Below are 17,500 nucleotides of genomic sequence, written 5' to 3' on the forward strand. Positions count from 1 at the left end.
AGAGAATGCAAAAGACAGGAGTGAATAGAGAGTGGTTGTAAATAAATAAGGAAATGACGCGGTCTGAAGGAATTTCCTTCTATTCGCGAGTGGATGAAAGGGGGTTCCATATAATGAAGAGATGGGGGCAAACCAGCTCCGTCTGTCGAGCCCTATTATGGCAGTTTTATATCCCACCCCATTGCCTTTAACCCGAGGTGCTAAGATGGGAGGGGCAACGTACTGGTTTTGGGAGGGATCTGGGATGATAGTAAAATAGGGGTATGCTATAACTATTACTAAGCTGATGGAATTGATTTTCCATCAACTTGCCTTTTCGTGATTTGGCAAACTTTATTATTTTTTTTTCGACAGAATGATTTTGTTGATCACTGAGAGTACGCTCTCTCTTTTTGATAACCGAGTGCACAATGATTCCCTTAAATATTTTGTTAACGCTAGACGATTCTACTCGATTTGGTTTAGAGGAACTTCCTCCATGCTTTCTTAGGTTCAGATCCTCATCAGGCCGTTTTCCGTAAGCTTCAATGGGAATGTAATTTTATCTAATTGTTTTATTTATTTATTTATTTATTTATTTATTTATTTATTTATTTTTGCAAAAAAAAAAATAGTAATAATAAAATAGGATAAAGACAAAAATATAATTTCAAGGAATATGTAACAACCAACCTATTTGTTTTCTCCACCAATCCTTCTGACAGGTGGCGGGAGATCGCGGTCAGGAGGACGTCTTCCGCGATGTGCAGAGGGCGCTGAACAGGATCATCCACCCTCCGCCACACCCAACTCCCTCACGAGCCTCCATCGGTCAGTACTACTATGATGTCATAGCCTTTGCCTTCATTCATCCACATCCACATTTTCTCTTCCTCAACGTTTTCCCTCTTTCCCAAATTCCACACCACACACAACCTTGAGCTAACTTTCCCTTTTCCATTGCATCAGCCATAAGTGATGACGGTAAGTACTTAGCCCTTTTGTTTCCTTCATTGTGATATGTGCTATACACACACACACAAGGTCATAGCATTACCCATAGATCGGTCATACGAGCTCTGAGCTCTCTTCCGGGAGGGAAATAGCTGTCGATCACGAGTCCAACACGTGATCCAAAGACCAAGGTGAATATACACACACACACACACAGGGCTGAAATAATTTCAGTATCGCTGCGCTGCGGGTCGTTACTCCAACTCATGGGCGGGGAGTTTGGGGTGTGTGTGCGTGTAAGGTCATAGCATTACACACAGACTGGTCATATATGAGCTCTGAGATTTCTTCCGGGAAGGAAATGGCTGTCGATCACGAGTCCAACACGTGGTCCAAGACCATGGTGAATCACACACACACACACACACACAGCTCGACGGCGCAATGGTAGCGTTCGCAACCGCTACTACAGCGATCCGAGTTCGAATCACGCCCATGACTGAAATATTTTCAGTATCGCTGTGTGTGTATGTGTAATTATGTGTGTGTGTGTGTGTGTGTGTGTGTGTGTGTGTGTATGTGTAATTATGTGTGTGTGTATGTGTTTGTGTGTGTGTGTGTGTGTGTGTGTGTGTGTGTGTGTGTGTGTGTGTGTGTGCGTGTGTGTGTAAGGTCACATCATTATTCATAGATCGGGCCATAAGCTCTAAACTCTCATCTGGGAGGGTAATAGCTGTTGATCACGAGTCCAACACATTATCCAAAACTGTGGTGAATCACACACACATGCGCGCGCGCACACACACAAATACACATACACATTCACACACATACGCACATACACACATACATATACACACACACAATCGCACACACACACATACACAAGGACAAGTAATATATCCAAGTAATATATTTGAAATCAAAATATTGGAAAGCGATACAGCAGATGTCCATAAATTGGAAACCATACTGGTAAGCTGTTCAAATATATGGCGATCGAAGATGAAAGAAATGATGAATTGGCTATTGACAACGAAACTTTTACAGCTGAGCTAGGTATTCTAGATCAACCAAAGACAAGAATGGTAAACATGGATGAGATACTTTAAAAAAAAAAAAAAAAAAAAGTGGAAGACATGGACCTCTTCAATACAAGTCAAATTCTCGCGCGCAGGACCGGATGCCTAATGTACGATGCATCACACTACTCTCGTTATAAAATATCAAATCATTGTTGTATTACTCGTTCTCTTTCACTCTGAGTAATAATACACACAGAAAAGTGATCAAATCGGTGCACAGAATTCGGGGGTGACTTAGCTACAGCTACAAAATAAATATAATCAAGACGCCGACACCGGCATCCTCGTATACCCACTCGCCCCTCATGACGCCTACGTCATGAGGGGAGAACACATTGTTAAAGATAGCAGTTAATCATACGATGACCCAATGGCTGAAGGAACCAACAAGACAAAAAATTACCTGCAAAACTGAATTGGACTTTGGCCAAACAACTTGAGGTGATTGAAACATTAAAATACCGATTACCAGTAGACTATAATGATCATATGGTCTTCGAATTTATACTGTAAGAGGGGTGGGCAGACAAAAATAAGAGAGGAAATATACAGACAAGGCAGATACTGCTATGTAAAGGTTAAATTGAAAAAATCACATTGGACTGAGTTCAGTGGAACTGAAATAGTAGAAAAACAATGGGATAGCTTCATGAACATTCACAACATAGTAGTGGAGAAAGTATGTGCCAAACTTTGAGTGGGAAAGAAGTACAAAGAAAGATTGTTTTAATTAAAGTTGTCCATTTAAAAATAAATAAACAAATAAAACAAAATCCATTGCATTCTTTCACTCCTCCGTTCACTACCACATGTGACCCCAAATATTCAGAACATTCCACTTCCTCCATCCTTTCACCCTTCACGCTCACATGCAAAATGCCACCAACATCGTTCCCTTACTTTAGTTTTTCCAAAATTCTGGGATTAAAAGACTATGTAATGGAGTACCCCAAAAATCAGTACTCTCTCTTATCCCATTCAACCTTTTAACAAGTGATCTTTGAACACCAGACCCAGAACATACCAGCAATGCGCTTACTTATGCAAATTACCTGACGATAATGTATCATAGCAAATTAGAAGGCTATCTTGAAAAAATATTAGTAACATTACTCACTCCAAGCAACTATGAATCAGAGAAACACCCAGTAGTAAAATTTAATAGTTCTACTGGAAAAGAACCCAAAAATTCCAGACCTTATTTTTGTGTTTACATGCCCTTCAGCCTACACATCAAGGCTCTGACAGTAAAAATTAATAGAAATATATAAACATAGTAAAATAAGTCGCAAACACGAGCTTTGGACAGCAAAAAGAAACTAATAACGTTCTGCAAATAGATTAAAAACCACATTCGACTATGCTTCCACACCATGGTTTCTAACAATTCGGAAAAAAACATATCTTGCAAATTATAAAGAATATATAGTTTTGAATAGTAACAGGATACACCAGAACCACCCCGAAAGAAAACCTACACAGAGAAACCAAAACCCTTCTCATACAACATCACGTGAAAATGATAGGTACATTGTTTTGCGCAAGAGCTTCCAATCCCATTCAAATCTCATTACACCATACAACACAACAAACTGAAGGAAAAGGCACACCAGCAGTATACTATTCATACAGCTACGACTTTCTGCCTGGACCACACAACACTCCCATACTAAACACATTCACATCGAAATCACGAAACAAGCACTCCAAGGCCAAACACCCCTCTTCATCAAACCCTTCCAAGTATTAGCTCTACGGAAAAATGCCCTGCCCCCTAACAGAAGCAAGATACTAGTGCGACTGCGTTTAGGCCATCATCCAACACTAAGACAACACCAACACAGAATCGACCTGACACAAGTGGCAAACTGCCACCGATGCACCCATCACACAAAGGACACTGAACAGCTCATCCCATAATGCCCCATCTTAGCCATACCCAAACCAAAACACAATATATCTTCCTTAGAGAACTTGTAAGCCAATCTGGTGCCCATTGGAGGCTACCTGAGAGTCGCGGTCTCCTATAAGAGAGACCTGGGCAATAGATTGATTGATTGCTCTCAACTGTCTCTTATACACGATAAAACAATTCCATAGTACCATAACATAATAATATAAAAACAACATTACATAATAGTAACAACATGGTAAAAGCAATACAGACAGCAATAGCACACCTACAATAATGATAATGGTAGTATGTGTGTATAATTTGGGAGTTTTAAGCTCCCACGGGCTTTAGTTTTGAGCCCGTTTAAATGGTAGTAATAATGATAGTAAGAATAATAATAAATATAATAATCACAAAAAATATAATGGTAATAATAACAACATTTATAATAACAGTAATAGTTAGCAGTTACAACAATAACCATTATAACGATAAATAGGAACTTAGCTATTGGTGTCCATCATAAGTTGACGCCATCGACCTGTCGACGTCATTGCTCTCAGATCTCCTCTCTCTGACGTGTGAGACCCGACCCAACAAGTATCACAGTACAAGCTGCACGCCATCGTATTAATTAACCAAGATTCGAATCGATCGCTCCAAAGTGTATTCGAAGCGGAGGATAATGTAACAGAAATGAAGGTGGTGTGACATTCCTTAAAGGTCGATGTGGCCTTCGACCTGGTTGGCGTTGCATGATGGTTTTTTGAATGTATGTCGAGAGATACAAAATTGCATCATGTGTTCTTATTCAAAAAAGTAAAGTGAACGTCTTCCAAAAGGTGAACACCGAGGACCTTTCAAATAAACATTCTAACTCAAACTGTCTGGTCTATCTAGACATGTTCTGACACGAAATGTCCGATCAGATTAGAGGCAGATTGGAACAAGAGTGGCCGATGAGGACCTTTTTGCTTTAATCGTATAGTGCTCGACCGGGTGAGACATATTTCAACGCAGAATATCTAACTGCGTCAGACCTATTTTGACCAAATTTACGTGGCTGCCGGATTGCAATTCTCTTTGGCTGGTTGAAACAGTCTCTTTCTTAACAGTTTTCATTCACCACCCGTGACTGTATTGAGGCAGTCTGCCCAAATAATAACGTTGATTAAAAAAAAAAAAAAAAAAAAAAAAAAAGGATGAAATTATGCTTTACAAATTTCATATTTTTTTCTCGATTTTTGCATATACTCTGGGAAGCCATTAAAGAATGACGACATAAAAATGCCATGCACATATATCATTACCTTCCCCGAAGGCGCTACAAGAAATATCCTATGGCACTCGATGGACGAACTAGAATAAAATGTACTTAGACCTTCAACAGTATCGCTATTATGGCGTCACCAGACCTATAACAAGAGCAGAATCTTTGTGTGTTATTCAAGACATGATCTCTAGGTTACGACACAACTATACCAGCTCGATTTGTGGATATCTCTGAGCTTAAAAATGTGTTCATAATAGCCTGGCTGTTTCTAATGCAGATGTCCATCAGATTTTCACCATCGCCATTCACCTCACCAACCTCAAAAGCACCACACCTTCAATATTGTTTATTTCCAACATGAACATTCAAGTCCACCAGTACGATCTTATCTACATCCTCAATTTTGTCCAAGGTATCTTGTAATTTCTGATAAAAGAAATATTTTTCTTCTTGGGGCCTTCCTTGATGCGGTGCGTATACTTGTATTAATGAGACTTTATTTGTACTTACCTTCAAGTGTCATGCCCAATATTCTCTCATTAACATAATCTATCTTTTCAACTATGTGCAAAGTTTGGTGCAAGGATAAATGTTACTCCATATTTTCTTTAATTTTCTGTTCCTTCATGAATCAGCCGAAAATCATTGTATCTTCTTCATACCCTCTCCATCTAATCTTGTGCCACATGCCCCCGTGCTGTCTATATTTCTATCCAATATTAGCTCCACCACCTCCTCCAACTTACCATTCAATGTAGATGCATTGATTGTACCTCATCGTATATTCCTAAGAGGCTATCCTGTATCGTTGCGTGTTCGTTGCAGTAAGTTCCGTCCGCTCCGAGGCATCACTTGTGTTCTTTGAGCTAAAATATCAGAACCACCGGCAAGCTAGGCCTGTCGTGGTCCTCAAGACTCCTAATTAGTTCCAACAAGGTGTTTTACTGCTCCCTAAAGATTACAGATCTGCTTTCATCAGATCCGAACTGACACCAAATAGGTTAAGCCACTGTATCTCTTGATCTAGTACATGAAAGCTCATGAACCGCAGATATATATGTGTATATATATATATATATATATATATATATACATATATATATATCACATATATTCATTCATACAAGATTATTTGAAAGAACTTTGCCCATATGTATATATATACATATATATATATATATATATATATATATAATATATTATATATATATTCATATATGTATATACATATATATTTATATATGTATATACATATATATAATATATATATGTATATATACACATATGTGTATATATATACATACATACATATATATATATTATATATGTATATATATATATGTATATACATATATATATAATATATATATATGTATATATACACATGTGTATATATATACATACATACATATATATTATATATAAATATATATATATATATATATATATATATGTATATATATATATATATATACACACACATGTATATGTATATATATATGTATATGTATATATATATATAATATATAATATATATATATATATATATATATATATATATATATATATATATACATAATGGAATAAATCACTTGTAAAATTAAAATCTTTCGAATAATCATCCCGGCTGTCGCTGGGATCGATCCAGGAACCGATGTAGTGCCAGTCGACCACTTTACCGTAATGTTATCACTAGTGATTCATTCAATCAGCTGGGATGATTATATGAAATATTTCACTATATGTATGCGTATGTGTGGTTGTTCAATGTGTACATGGATGGTGTAGTACGGGAGATAATGCGAGAGTGAAGGGAAGGGGATTGGAGATGGTTGGGGATAGTGAAGGAAGTGAGAGAAGATCCAGTTGTTGTTTGCGGATGACACTGCTCTTGTGTCGTGTTCAGAGGAGGGTCTAAGACAGTAATCTGGCAGTTTTTAAGAGGGTATACGCAAAGAGGAAGTTGAAAGTAAATGTGGGTAAATGCAAGGTGATAAGGTGTACAAGGGGAGAGGTTGGCAGCAAGTTGGAAGTAAGTCTTAGAGGAAAGAGACTGGAATAAGTAGATAGCTTTCAGTACCAAGGGTCGTATGTGGCAGTAAATTAATGAATAACAGTGGAGGTAGACTGTGGAGTGAGTGGAGCGAGTAGATGTCTTGGAAGATTGAAAATTGTCATGAGAAATAGCACCTGTAGTCCACTACCCTAACCACAGAGGAAGAATATCTCAATCTACTGGAGAAGGGTCTTGTTCCTAAAATGGTGATCTAGAAAAAAATGCTACTTACAGTGAATTCATACATCTCCTTTCAAAAGAAAATAAGACCATGGTAATGCATATGGAAAATACCTTTAAAAAAATAATAAGGTCAGAACTAACCATCACTTACAATGAAGTATACATAAGAGAAAATTTCCTGCCCATATATATATATATATACTATATATATATATATGTGTGTGTGTGTGTGTGTGTGTGTGTGTGTGTGTGTGTGTGTGTGCGTGTGTGTGTGTACATGCAATCTGTACTAAGTATACCTAGGGCCGGCCAAGTACAGGTTTTTACAGGAGTCGTACTTTTTTATAATATACTCATCACCTACCACGCTATACTTACCACTATGGTGTGGAATTTTTACACCTCCCACCTGATTTAAGAAGTAGGTAGTAGGACTTTCTTAGTATTTTTCTGGCCTGAGTCAGACGATTTTCATATGGTGTAAGATGTCATCTAAGGAAGGGCTCAACCTTTCACGATCGAACTCATTAATGGTTAGTACATTTTTTGGCTATGGCCTGACACTTTTATTCTTCTGTGTAAATACATCCACCCACTCGGTAAAGTACCTTGCCAAAGGAACTGATATATAGTTTAAAGGAGGTCTTAAATTCACGAGCGAATGTTCTCCACTTCTAACTTAGAACAGCAGAGACACAGCTCCCTCGGGCATTAGTTCGATTCGGTCGCGCTAAGCTGAAGGAAATGACTTTCCTGGATACTGTCACAGGAGGGTGTAATGGAAATATTGAGATTTGGGAATCCTGACGTCACGGGAATATTACTACTGACATAATGGGAATGAGGTGTCGAGGCTGGAATCGGAGAAGAAATGTAGGAATGGGATTTCGGAACTTAACCTTTTTGTGGCAGATGGGGTGCTGGAGTGGAGATTCCTTAGCCGAATAAAATCACCTAGCAGCATCCTGATTAAATGGCTAAAGTCGCAAAAAGGAACGAAAACATTTGAGATAAGGGTCGAAGTAATTAACAATTAACCCTTTCGCCGCTGTGGATTGGATGATGGGGTCGGGGTTAAAGGGAGTTCCCTCAGCTGAGTACAGTCGCGAAAAGAATCTCTGAAGCCTCCAGACAAGTATCCAGTGGTCCCTCTCAAGCTGAATAAAGTCGTTTGGCGTTAGCCCAAACAAAATCTCGAAAGATGACACGGAAGTTTTAAATATCAATCTATGTGGTGCTGTTGTATTCTTTTATGTTTCCTGTGGCTGCCGTCAAACGATTACATTTACCTAAAGGAACACTCAGCTATTCTAAGGATTAAGACTAAAGGGGCATTTAGACGGCCAAACGGTTTGACAAACCCGGTTTGTCAAACAAGTGTTTGAAGTGATGTTTGACCGTGTGAATAGGGTATTTGGTTGTCAAACACGTTCGACAAACGTGTTTGACGACCAAATACCCCATTCACATGGTCAAATATCACTTCAAACACTTGTCTGACAAACCGGGTTTGTCATACTGTTTGACCGTGTAAATAGCCCTTTAGCCTTCAGGGGACCCACCGCCCTCAGATTTAAGAAAAATTCGATTTTTTTTTTATTGCATAAATACATAGTAGGGATCTTGCTCTAGATGCTGGTAAAGTGTTTTTATCGTACCGCCATTTTTAAAGGGTTTAAAGGGCCTACCCTCCCTCCCCCCCGGCAGCCACATGCTGCGCACGACCATTGTTTACATACGTTTTGACCATATTTTACCCCTTTTTTTTTTGCGTTTGATACACTCATAAAGTTTTCTCTTACGTCTGGCATGCACGTGAGTATGTGGTGTGAGGAAGTTCAGCCTGCACGACTGGCAGTGGCCTGAGCCTTACAAAGTAAAGGACATGTACACGTTAGCTTGCCGCATTCACTAATTTGCCGTGTGAAATTCGCATCTATTTTTCAGTGAAGAGATATTTGAAGATATTAGCCATGCCTAAGCTATCCAAACAAAAGGCACACTTGCAGAAGATAAGAACGTCTACATTAGCAACTCAAGGGGAGAAAGAAAGAACCCCAGCATCAACTTTGTTATCACCACCTCCGCCACCACCACTAGTACTCCCTCCAGCAGCTCTCTCCCTTCCATCTACATCCACATCCTCAGCACCTGATCCTCTGTCCTCTACACCTATATCAGACAAGTTGTCTCTACGCAAACAACTGTTTGCTAACAAGTGGCTACAAGGATGCCTCCTTGTTGCAACACCTTGGGTTTAGAGTCTCAAACCTCACAGTGATGTCCCTGATGCAGCAAGAGCCTGTTCCAACACCAGAAAGAAAACCCAAGAAAAGAAAGAGAGCTGAATCCCAGCAATCAGACTACCTTGCTGGGTCATTCTAGACCAAGAACTCAAACTTTGCGACAAAGAGTGAGGTGGCGGCTTATGAGACCCTCACTTTGAGTGAATAATATCCTACACTGTAGGAGGGTACAAAGTGCCTGAGTTACTTGAAAGATGCAAAATCATCATGAAAATACAATAGAACCTGTTTTCAATGGGTCTTAGGAGGTCCAATGTAAAATTTAGTCAAACTACGGAAAAAAAACACTTTAACACTCATTTCTGAAAAATGTAAGTTTTTGATACTCAAAGTCTATCTCCTCCCTCAATTTTCAACCGATTTTTGCATATGAGGTCTCTATTAATAGCTAAATGACAAAAAATAAAAGAGAGTTTTTGCATATGTTAAATAGAATTTTTTTAATAACGTGTCAAAGTCAAAATTTCGCTTTTTTCGATAATTTTTTTTATATTTTTTTTCCTCGGCGTTAAACAAATATATTAAAAAAAACTTTCTATTTTTATATATATATATATGTAGAAGATTCTTTTGCTGTAAAATGAAAGACATCGGATAAAAATTGCAAGAGGAGATAGGATTTGAAAGAAGCCCAAAAATATGGTATTTTTTACGTTTTTTATTAAAAAATAAAAAAAACTACTCGTCAGATCTGAATAAAACTCATGCTGTGAAGGTTTCCTCAGACCTAGATATCACACAGAAAAAATCAGCAAGATCCTTCAGAAAAAAAGATTTTGGGCGGGGGGTCCCCTTCAGAAGTCTACGGGGTTCGTCTTCTTTGTTTCTCTTTCAACATTTCTGGCTGGACTGGGCCAAGAATGGGAACCTGCACGAGATGGTCCAGCGACGCGGAAACCAAAATGAATTATTGCCTCGCCCCCTCGACCTCAAATCCCGTCAATACCCTCACCTATATCTAGCTATGCAGCACCGAGGGACTGGCATTTGGTCTCTGAACCAGGTCCAAGGCTTATCAACTTTTCTCATCAGGATAGCCAGCATCCCGATACTGCTCCCCTCCTTCTCCTCTTCTTGCCATCCCGTGACAAAATAAAAAAAAAAAAATAAATATATATATATATATATATATATATAAATATATATATATATATATATATATATATACAGACACGCCCAACTCTTCTTCCCTAAGAAGTCTTTAAAAAGCCCAGATGATCGTTGCCAGCTGCTCTTGGGCTGTGGTTTTCCAATACGAGAAACTTGATGCACCAGTTAAGGTACGTGTACATTGTAGATTAATATCTAGCTAGACCTGGTCTTGTCTAGCAAGACTAATCTAAACTGGGTGTACACTACACTAAAACTCACTCTCCATAGAACTTCGATAGAGTAATGATAGATTAAATGCAGCGAGATTGCGACTGCTCTACCATTAGTGTACAATGAAGTTCGTTTGACGAGAAAATCTTAAGCCGGGTCCACATTTGTTGCATTTCCACATATTGTATTATATTTGCGTACCACCTAGTGATACGATACGGTGCAACAGGGTATTGTGCCCACTTGTTGCGTATCCGCCTGCTGTATACGGATACGCAACAAGTGGGTACAATATCTTGTTGCACCGTATCGTATCACTAAGTGGTACGCAAAGATGATACGATACGTGGAAATGCAACAAATGTGGACCCGGCTTTAGACAGTCAGACTTGAGAAGTGTGTGTGATAATGTGCCATGGTCCAGACACCTAGTTGCTGCAGCTGCAACATTAGTCATAAAGAATTATTTGAAGAAAAAGAAGAATAAGAAAAGTGTGTGGGTCTGAAAATAGAAAGCCAGACGAAATGAAGAGGGAGCACATGCAAACTTGTTGAAAGAATTGTTTGATGACGATACTGTTTCCAATGATAACTTTCAACGTATGTGTGCCGAGGATTACGAATATTTGATCGAAAAAGTGACACCTAAAATTAAAACAAGATGCTCATCTCAGATAAGCAGTAACCCCGTGCCACTTTTCCTCTTTTTCTTATTTTCTTCATTTCACTGTTCATTTGGCAACGCAGATTGTACCATTTTCGTGTGATTTCTGAGTCAGGAATATTTATTGTCTGCGATTTCTTTTATAACGCTTGTCTCCTTTCCTTTATTGCGGTACTCCATCAACGCCACATTCCACAGTTCTGGAAACCTTTCATATTGCTGTATTATTAGCACTGTCTGATCGCTATCCCCATTTCCAATTTTTCCTTGGACGTCGTTTTACTTACGTTGTACAGCAGAGCGACAAAGTCTAAGAGGGGGTTGACACGGTCTAGGTTTGTGGAACGCGGTTCGACAGACACGTGTTTAAAGTGATGTGTGAACGTGTGAACGGGGTATTTGGGGTTTAACCAACGTGTTCGACAACCAAATACCCCGTCCACACATCACTTTAAACACGTGTCTGTCGAACCGCGTTCGACGAACCGTTAGACCGTTGTAAACCCCCTCTTAGCCGACAAATGTATCTAGAACAGTCTCGGTACATGCTCTCCACCTCGTGTCCACTACAACTACAACACTAACTAGACTACAAATACTCTACCGAAATCAGAGACTCTACCTGTAGAACTCTCCCTTATAAGGGAGGTAGCCAAAACACAAAGGCATAAAAACCACTTCCACCCATTCCATCTCTAACATACTCCACTCCCCTCCACCCTCTTATCTTGGCACCTCCTGGATGACGGGTCATCCCTGCATCTCACCCACTATCCTGGGTCAGAAGCAGTGCCCCAAGACACAGCATTATCATCATCATCATCATCATAATGAAAATAATAATAATGATAATAATAATAATAATAATAATAATAATGATAATAATAATAATAATGATAATAATAATGTGTGTGTGTGTGTGTGTGTGCGTGTATTTACCTAGTTGTATTTTACAGGAAGGGGAGCTATGCTCGTGGAGTCCCGTCTTTATATCTCATTTTATCTAAACTATTTTTAAATTCATGTATTGTTTTTGCACACACCACTTTCTCATCTAATTTGTTCCAACTGTTTATTACTCTGTGAGGAAAGCTGTTCTTTTTCAAGTCTCTTCTATAACTGTCTTTTTTATTTTCTTTCCGTGTCCTCTTGTATTTCTGTCATCCCATTTTATCAGAATCTCTGTCAGTAATTTCTATGCCTTTCATGATTCTGTAAATAGCTATCAAATCTCCTCTCTTCTTTGCTCTAGTGTCTGTAGTTCAAGTTTTTCTAGTCTCTCTTCATATGATAGTTTTGAGAGTGTTGGTGCCAGTTTTGTAATTGCTCTTTGTATTCTTTCAAGTTCTTTTTATACATTTTTTTGTACTTGGTGACCATATCGTTGCTGCATATTCCAATCTTGGTCTTATCAGGATGATTAGGATTTTCTTCACCATTTCTTCATCCAGGTATGTAAATGCAACTTTGATTGTTCTTATTAAATTATAAGTTTCTCCAAAAATCTTATTTATATGTTTCTCAGGTGACATATTATTCATAACAATGACTCCCAGGTCCTTCTCATTTTCTACTTTTTTTATTCCTTCTTCTCCCAATTTATATGCTCCTGTTATTCTGTTTTTGCTTTTTCCAAATTCCATTATACTACACTTTTTTGTATTGAACTCCATCTCCCACTTCCTACTCCATTCATGTACTATATTTAGATCTCTCTGTAGTGATTCACAATCTTCTTCAGTTTTCACTCTTTTCAGTAGTTTTGCATCATCTGCAAAGAAGCTCATATAGCTTTCTATTCCTTCATCCATATCATTAATATATATAGCAAACATTATTGGGGCCAGAACTGTTCCCTGTGTGTGTGTGTGTGTGTGTGTGTGTGTGTGTGTGTGTGTGTGTGTGTGTGTGTGTGTGTGTGTGTGTGTGTGTGTGTGAGTGTGTGATTCACCATGGTCTTTGGATCACGTATAGGACTCGTGATCGACAGCTACTACCCTCCTTGATGAGAGCCCAGAGCTTATATATGACCGATCTATGGGTAATGCTGTGACCTTACACGCGCACACACCCAACTCCCAGCTCACGAGAGTTGGAGTAACAACCCCCAGCGCAGCGATACTGAAATTATTTCAGCCCTGCGCGGGGTTCGAACCTGGACCGCCGTAGTGCCAGCCGGGAACTCTAACCACTACGCCGCCACGAAGTGTGTGTGTGTGTGTGTGTGTGTGTGTGTGTGTGTGTGTGTGTGTGTGTGTGTGTGTGTGTGTGTATTTGCGTCTACATGTGTGTGTGTGTGTATGCAAGCGCGTGTGTATGCGTGCGTATGTGTGTGTGCGCGCGCGTGCGTGTGTGTATGTGTGTGCGCGCGCGCGCGTGTGTGTTTGCTTGTGTGTGTGCGTGCGTGTGTGTGTGCGTGCTTGTGTGTGTGTGTGCGTGCTTGTGTGTGTGTGTGCTTGTGTGTGTGTGTGTGTGCTTGCGTGTATGTGCGCGCGTGTGCGTTTATGTACGAGAGTACATGTATGTATGTGTGTGTGTGTGTGTGTACTGCACCAGTACCTTTGAGACGTTTGTGCATCTGCATTGTGTTTGTGGGTGCATGCGTGTGCATATGTATATATTATGTATACTAGTTCAGGCGTGTCATTTCGAACCCTAATTATTTCATACAAATAGTTTTTCATTTACTCATGTAGAATTAAATTTTGATAAATAATGAAACCAATATTCAGTTTGCTAGGGCAATGTGTGAAAATGGGTAGAGTATGATGACATGTTATGAATTCAGGGATACTATAAATGATCCTCACTATCACATTGTCCTTTCTCAGATCCCTTATCCTAATATTTCTACCCCCTTCCTGCTACTCATTTTATGACTTTTATCGTTTTTTCATATCGCTCGTTTTATGTACTTCGTCTCTTTTCAGGTCCACCATCTTTTATTGTTATGTCTTTTTCAAATTGTTCAATTCCCTGTTTTTGCTATATAATCATTTGATGAAATTTGTAATGTTTCAGGTATGTCATTTGAAAGTTTTAATTTTTCTTTTTTTTTCGGTTTTCAGGTTCTTATCGTGAGTACAGGAGCATGGCACCCTTTCTTCCTAACACCAACCTGAACACTATGGCGGCGCTGCAACCTGGAGGTGCCCTTTTGCCACCCTGTCTCTTCCTGATGGGTACGTTTATGTTATCATCCATTCATATCCCCCTCTGCATAACAAAGGTTTTTACTAACAACTCCCATGCCTCTCACGACTGGGCTATCACTTCTCATCCTTCTTAGTTTTCATCTCAATGCGTCTCAATGTCACTGCCTTAATCATTCCCTAGTAGCTGGAAGCGTGGTCGGACAGTTTGCCTACGGACAGTTTACCTACGAACAATGTGCCTACGCACACACACACACACACACACACACACATACACACACACACACACACACACACACACACACACACACACACACACACACACTCGTGTATAGTTTTTGCACACACTATTGTTTCATCCAGTTGGAACAAACTGGACAAAACAATAGTGTGTGCAAGAACCATACACAAATTTAAGAGCAAGCTAGACACTGCGAGATACCAAGGCGGGACACCACAAGCGTAGTTTCCCTTCCCGTAAGATACAACTAGGTAAATACACACACAAATAAACAAACACACACACTGGAATAAGCGTCAGTGGCATGGTCCCCACACAAGACAAACACGATTGAGAGAATACAGAGGTCAGCTGCCAAACTGGTTCCCAGCTTGACAGATACACCACGTAAGGAGAAATTAAAAACACTGAATCTGCCAATATTGAAAGATCGAAGAAAAAGAGGCGACCTCAGTATAATATTGGGACATTACTTTGACAGAAGAGATTTCTTGAGAGATCATGAAAACAACCTGAGAAAGAATAAATGTCTAAAGTGTGAAGAAATATAGCATTCCATGCAATTGCATAGATACTTGGAATAGCTTAGAAGGCAATATAACCCAAACTGGAACAATCCATGAATTCAAAAAATTTAAAAATAAGGATACAGCCCACGTTGGAACCATACATGAATTTGAAGCTAGCTATGATGATTGGAGAGTAAGAGACGCCATTCATGAGCGTTGCTCCTTTCCTGTACCCTACAATTAAGTAAACATACGAAGACATGCACACACAAACACGAACACAAACATACATATGCATACATACACAATCACATACATACACACACGTGCGCTCGCACGCACACACACACACATGCTTATGGCAGTCCATCGAAGGTGATGACGACGTTGCTCCGTTTAACATGTATGATAGGAGATTAGTCCAACTCATTGATGCCATCGTAGATGACTGTTAAGTCCAATCCGGGAGGCACAAACCTTGTTACGTAGGTGACACGGATGTTGTTCAAGAGGGAAAAGACCGGTGATGTCGATTTTCATTTATAAAGGGACGATGAGGGAGGGTCACAGCCTATTTCTGGATGTGCTGTCTTTTTGCATTGCTTCTGACTCGGGCAGTGGGCAGGAGTCAGGGATGACCCCTACACCCACGAGGAGCTAAGATGAGAGAGAAACAAGGGTGGTGGATGGGAGTACGATGGGTGGGAGTGGATGTGTCCCTCGACTGGCTACCTCCCTTAAAGGGGAGGAAAAAGCCATTGGTATATAGATGAATGGTAGATATTATGCAACTTGGCCAGTTAAACACCACTTAAACATAATAGATCAAAATACATGCCCTGGTTAGCATTAGGCACCTTGGTCAATCAAACACAGACGATAAAAGCCTAACATAGTAAATAGCAACATACTAGCTAAGACCAATCACGCTTTCTTTGATAAACTAGAATAGTAGCTCAGGAATATTACAATGAAAACCTCACCCTAGAAAACAACAGCAACACTGCTCACACCAGACGATCATAATATATACATATATTATATATATATATACACACACACACATTATATATATATATATATATATATATATATATATATATATATATCCAATAGCGAAATTAAACGGCCGATCCCTTCCACTAAGAAAGAACCCAGAAATTCTTCACACGCACGTCGAAGATCTGACAGCAAAAATCAACAAGAAAATAAACTCACTAAGATAAATCGCAGGTATTCCTTTTGTAATAGCAGGAAACTCTAATGACAGTCTACAAACAGTTTTTAAGAAACCACACTTAACCATGTTTCCCCAGCTTGGTTTTCAACATTCAATAAAACACATTTTACAAATTATATAGAATAAAGGTAGTTAATATTTCATAGTGTGATTAAGGGAATGATGTTACTATAGCGACAAACACATAAAATGCATACCATGGTCAATAGTCCAACTGCTGCATCAATTATATATGCCGGCAACTATTCATATCGACTTCATAAAAAAAAAAATCCACCCTGTATGGAAGAGGTTAATGGAATAAGACTAAAGCTCCTACTTTCCCTTTTTTCTGGGCACTTCAAACTGTCCCTTTTGCCAACCCTCTTTAATTTCCAATAGCACAGCAGTTACCAGCCGTTACCGCCCAAAAATTGTCGTATCAACAATTTACCTACAACCTGGGAACGACTGCCTTAATGCCATATTGTCTTTGATACCTTGTATGAAAATTCCATTGCCCATTTCAGCTTATTTCATTCTAGGTGGTCCCGGCAGTGACAAGGACACCATGGTCAAACATATCATGTATCTATACCCTGGATGGGTCCGGGTCGGCCTGGGAGATATGTTCCGAGACCATCTGGAGAGGTGGAGGC

At 39.3% G+C, this 17,500-nt stretch overlaps 1 protein-coding gene across 2 annotated transcripts in view; it reads left to right on the forward strand.

Moving 5' to 3' along the window:
• Window positions 1–17,500, forward strand: part of LOC143024614 (adenylate kinase isoenzyme 5) — a 154,091-nt gene that overhangs the window by 127,663 nt on the left and 8,928 nt on the right. For both annotated transcript variants that reach the window (XM_076183480.1, XM_076183489.1), the window contains 3 exons: window positions 705–810; window positions 14,786–14,899; window positions 17,387–17,500. The exon at window positions 17,387–17,500 is cut by the window's right edge and continues 86 nt beyond it. In XM_076183480.1, the coding sequence (XP_076039595.1) occupies window positions 705–810; window positions 14,786–14,899; window positions 17,387–17,500 (334 nt within the window). The remainder of the gene's footprint in view (window positions 1–704; window positions 811–14,785; window positions 14,900–17,386) is intronic.

The sequence above is a fragment of the Oratosquilla oratoria genome, chromosome 1 (assembly GCF_046742065.1).
Source record: "Oratosquilla oratoria isolate Oo_2021 chromosome 1, ASM4674206v1, whole genome shotgun sequence".
Classification (NCBI taxonomy): domain Eukaryota; kingdom Metazoa; phylum Arthropoda; class Malacostraca; order Stomatopoda; family Squillidae; genus Oratosquilla; species Oratosquilla oratoria.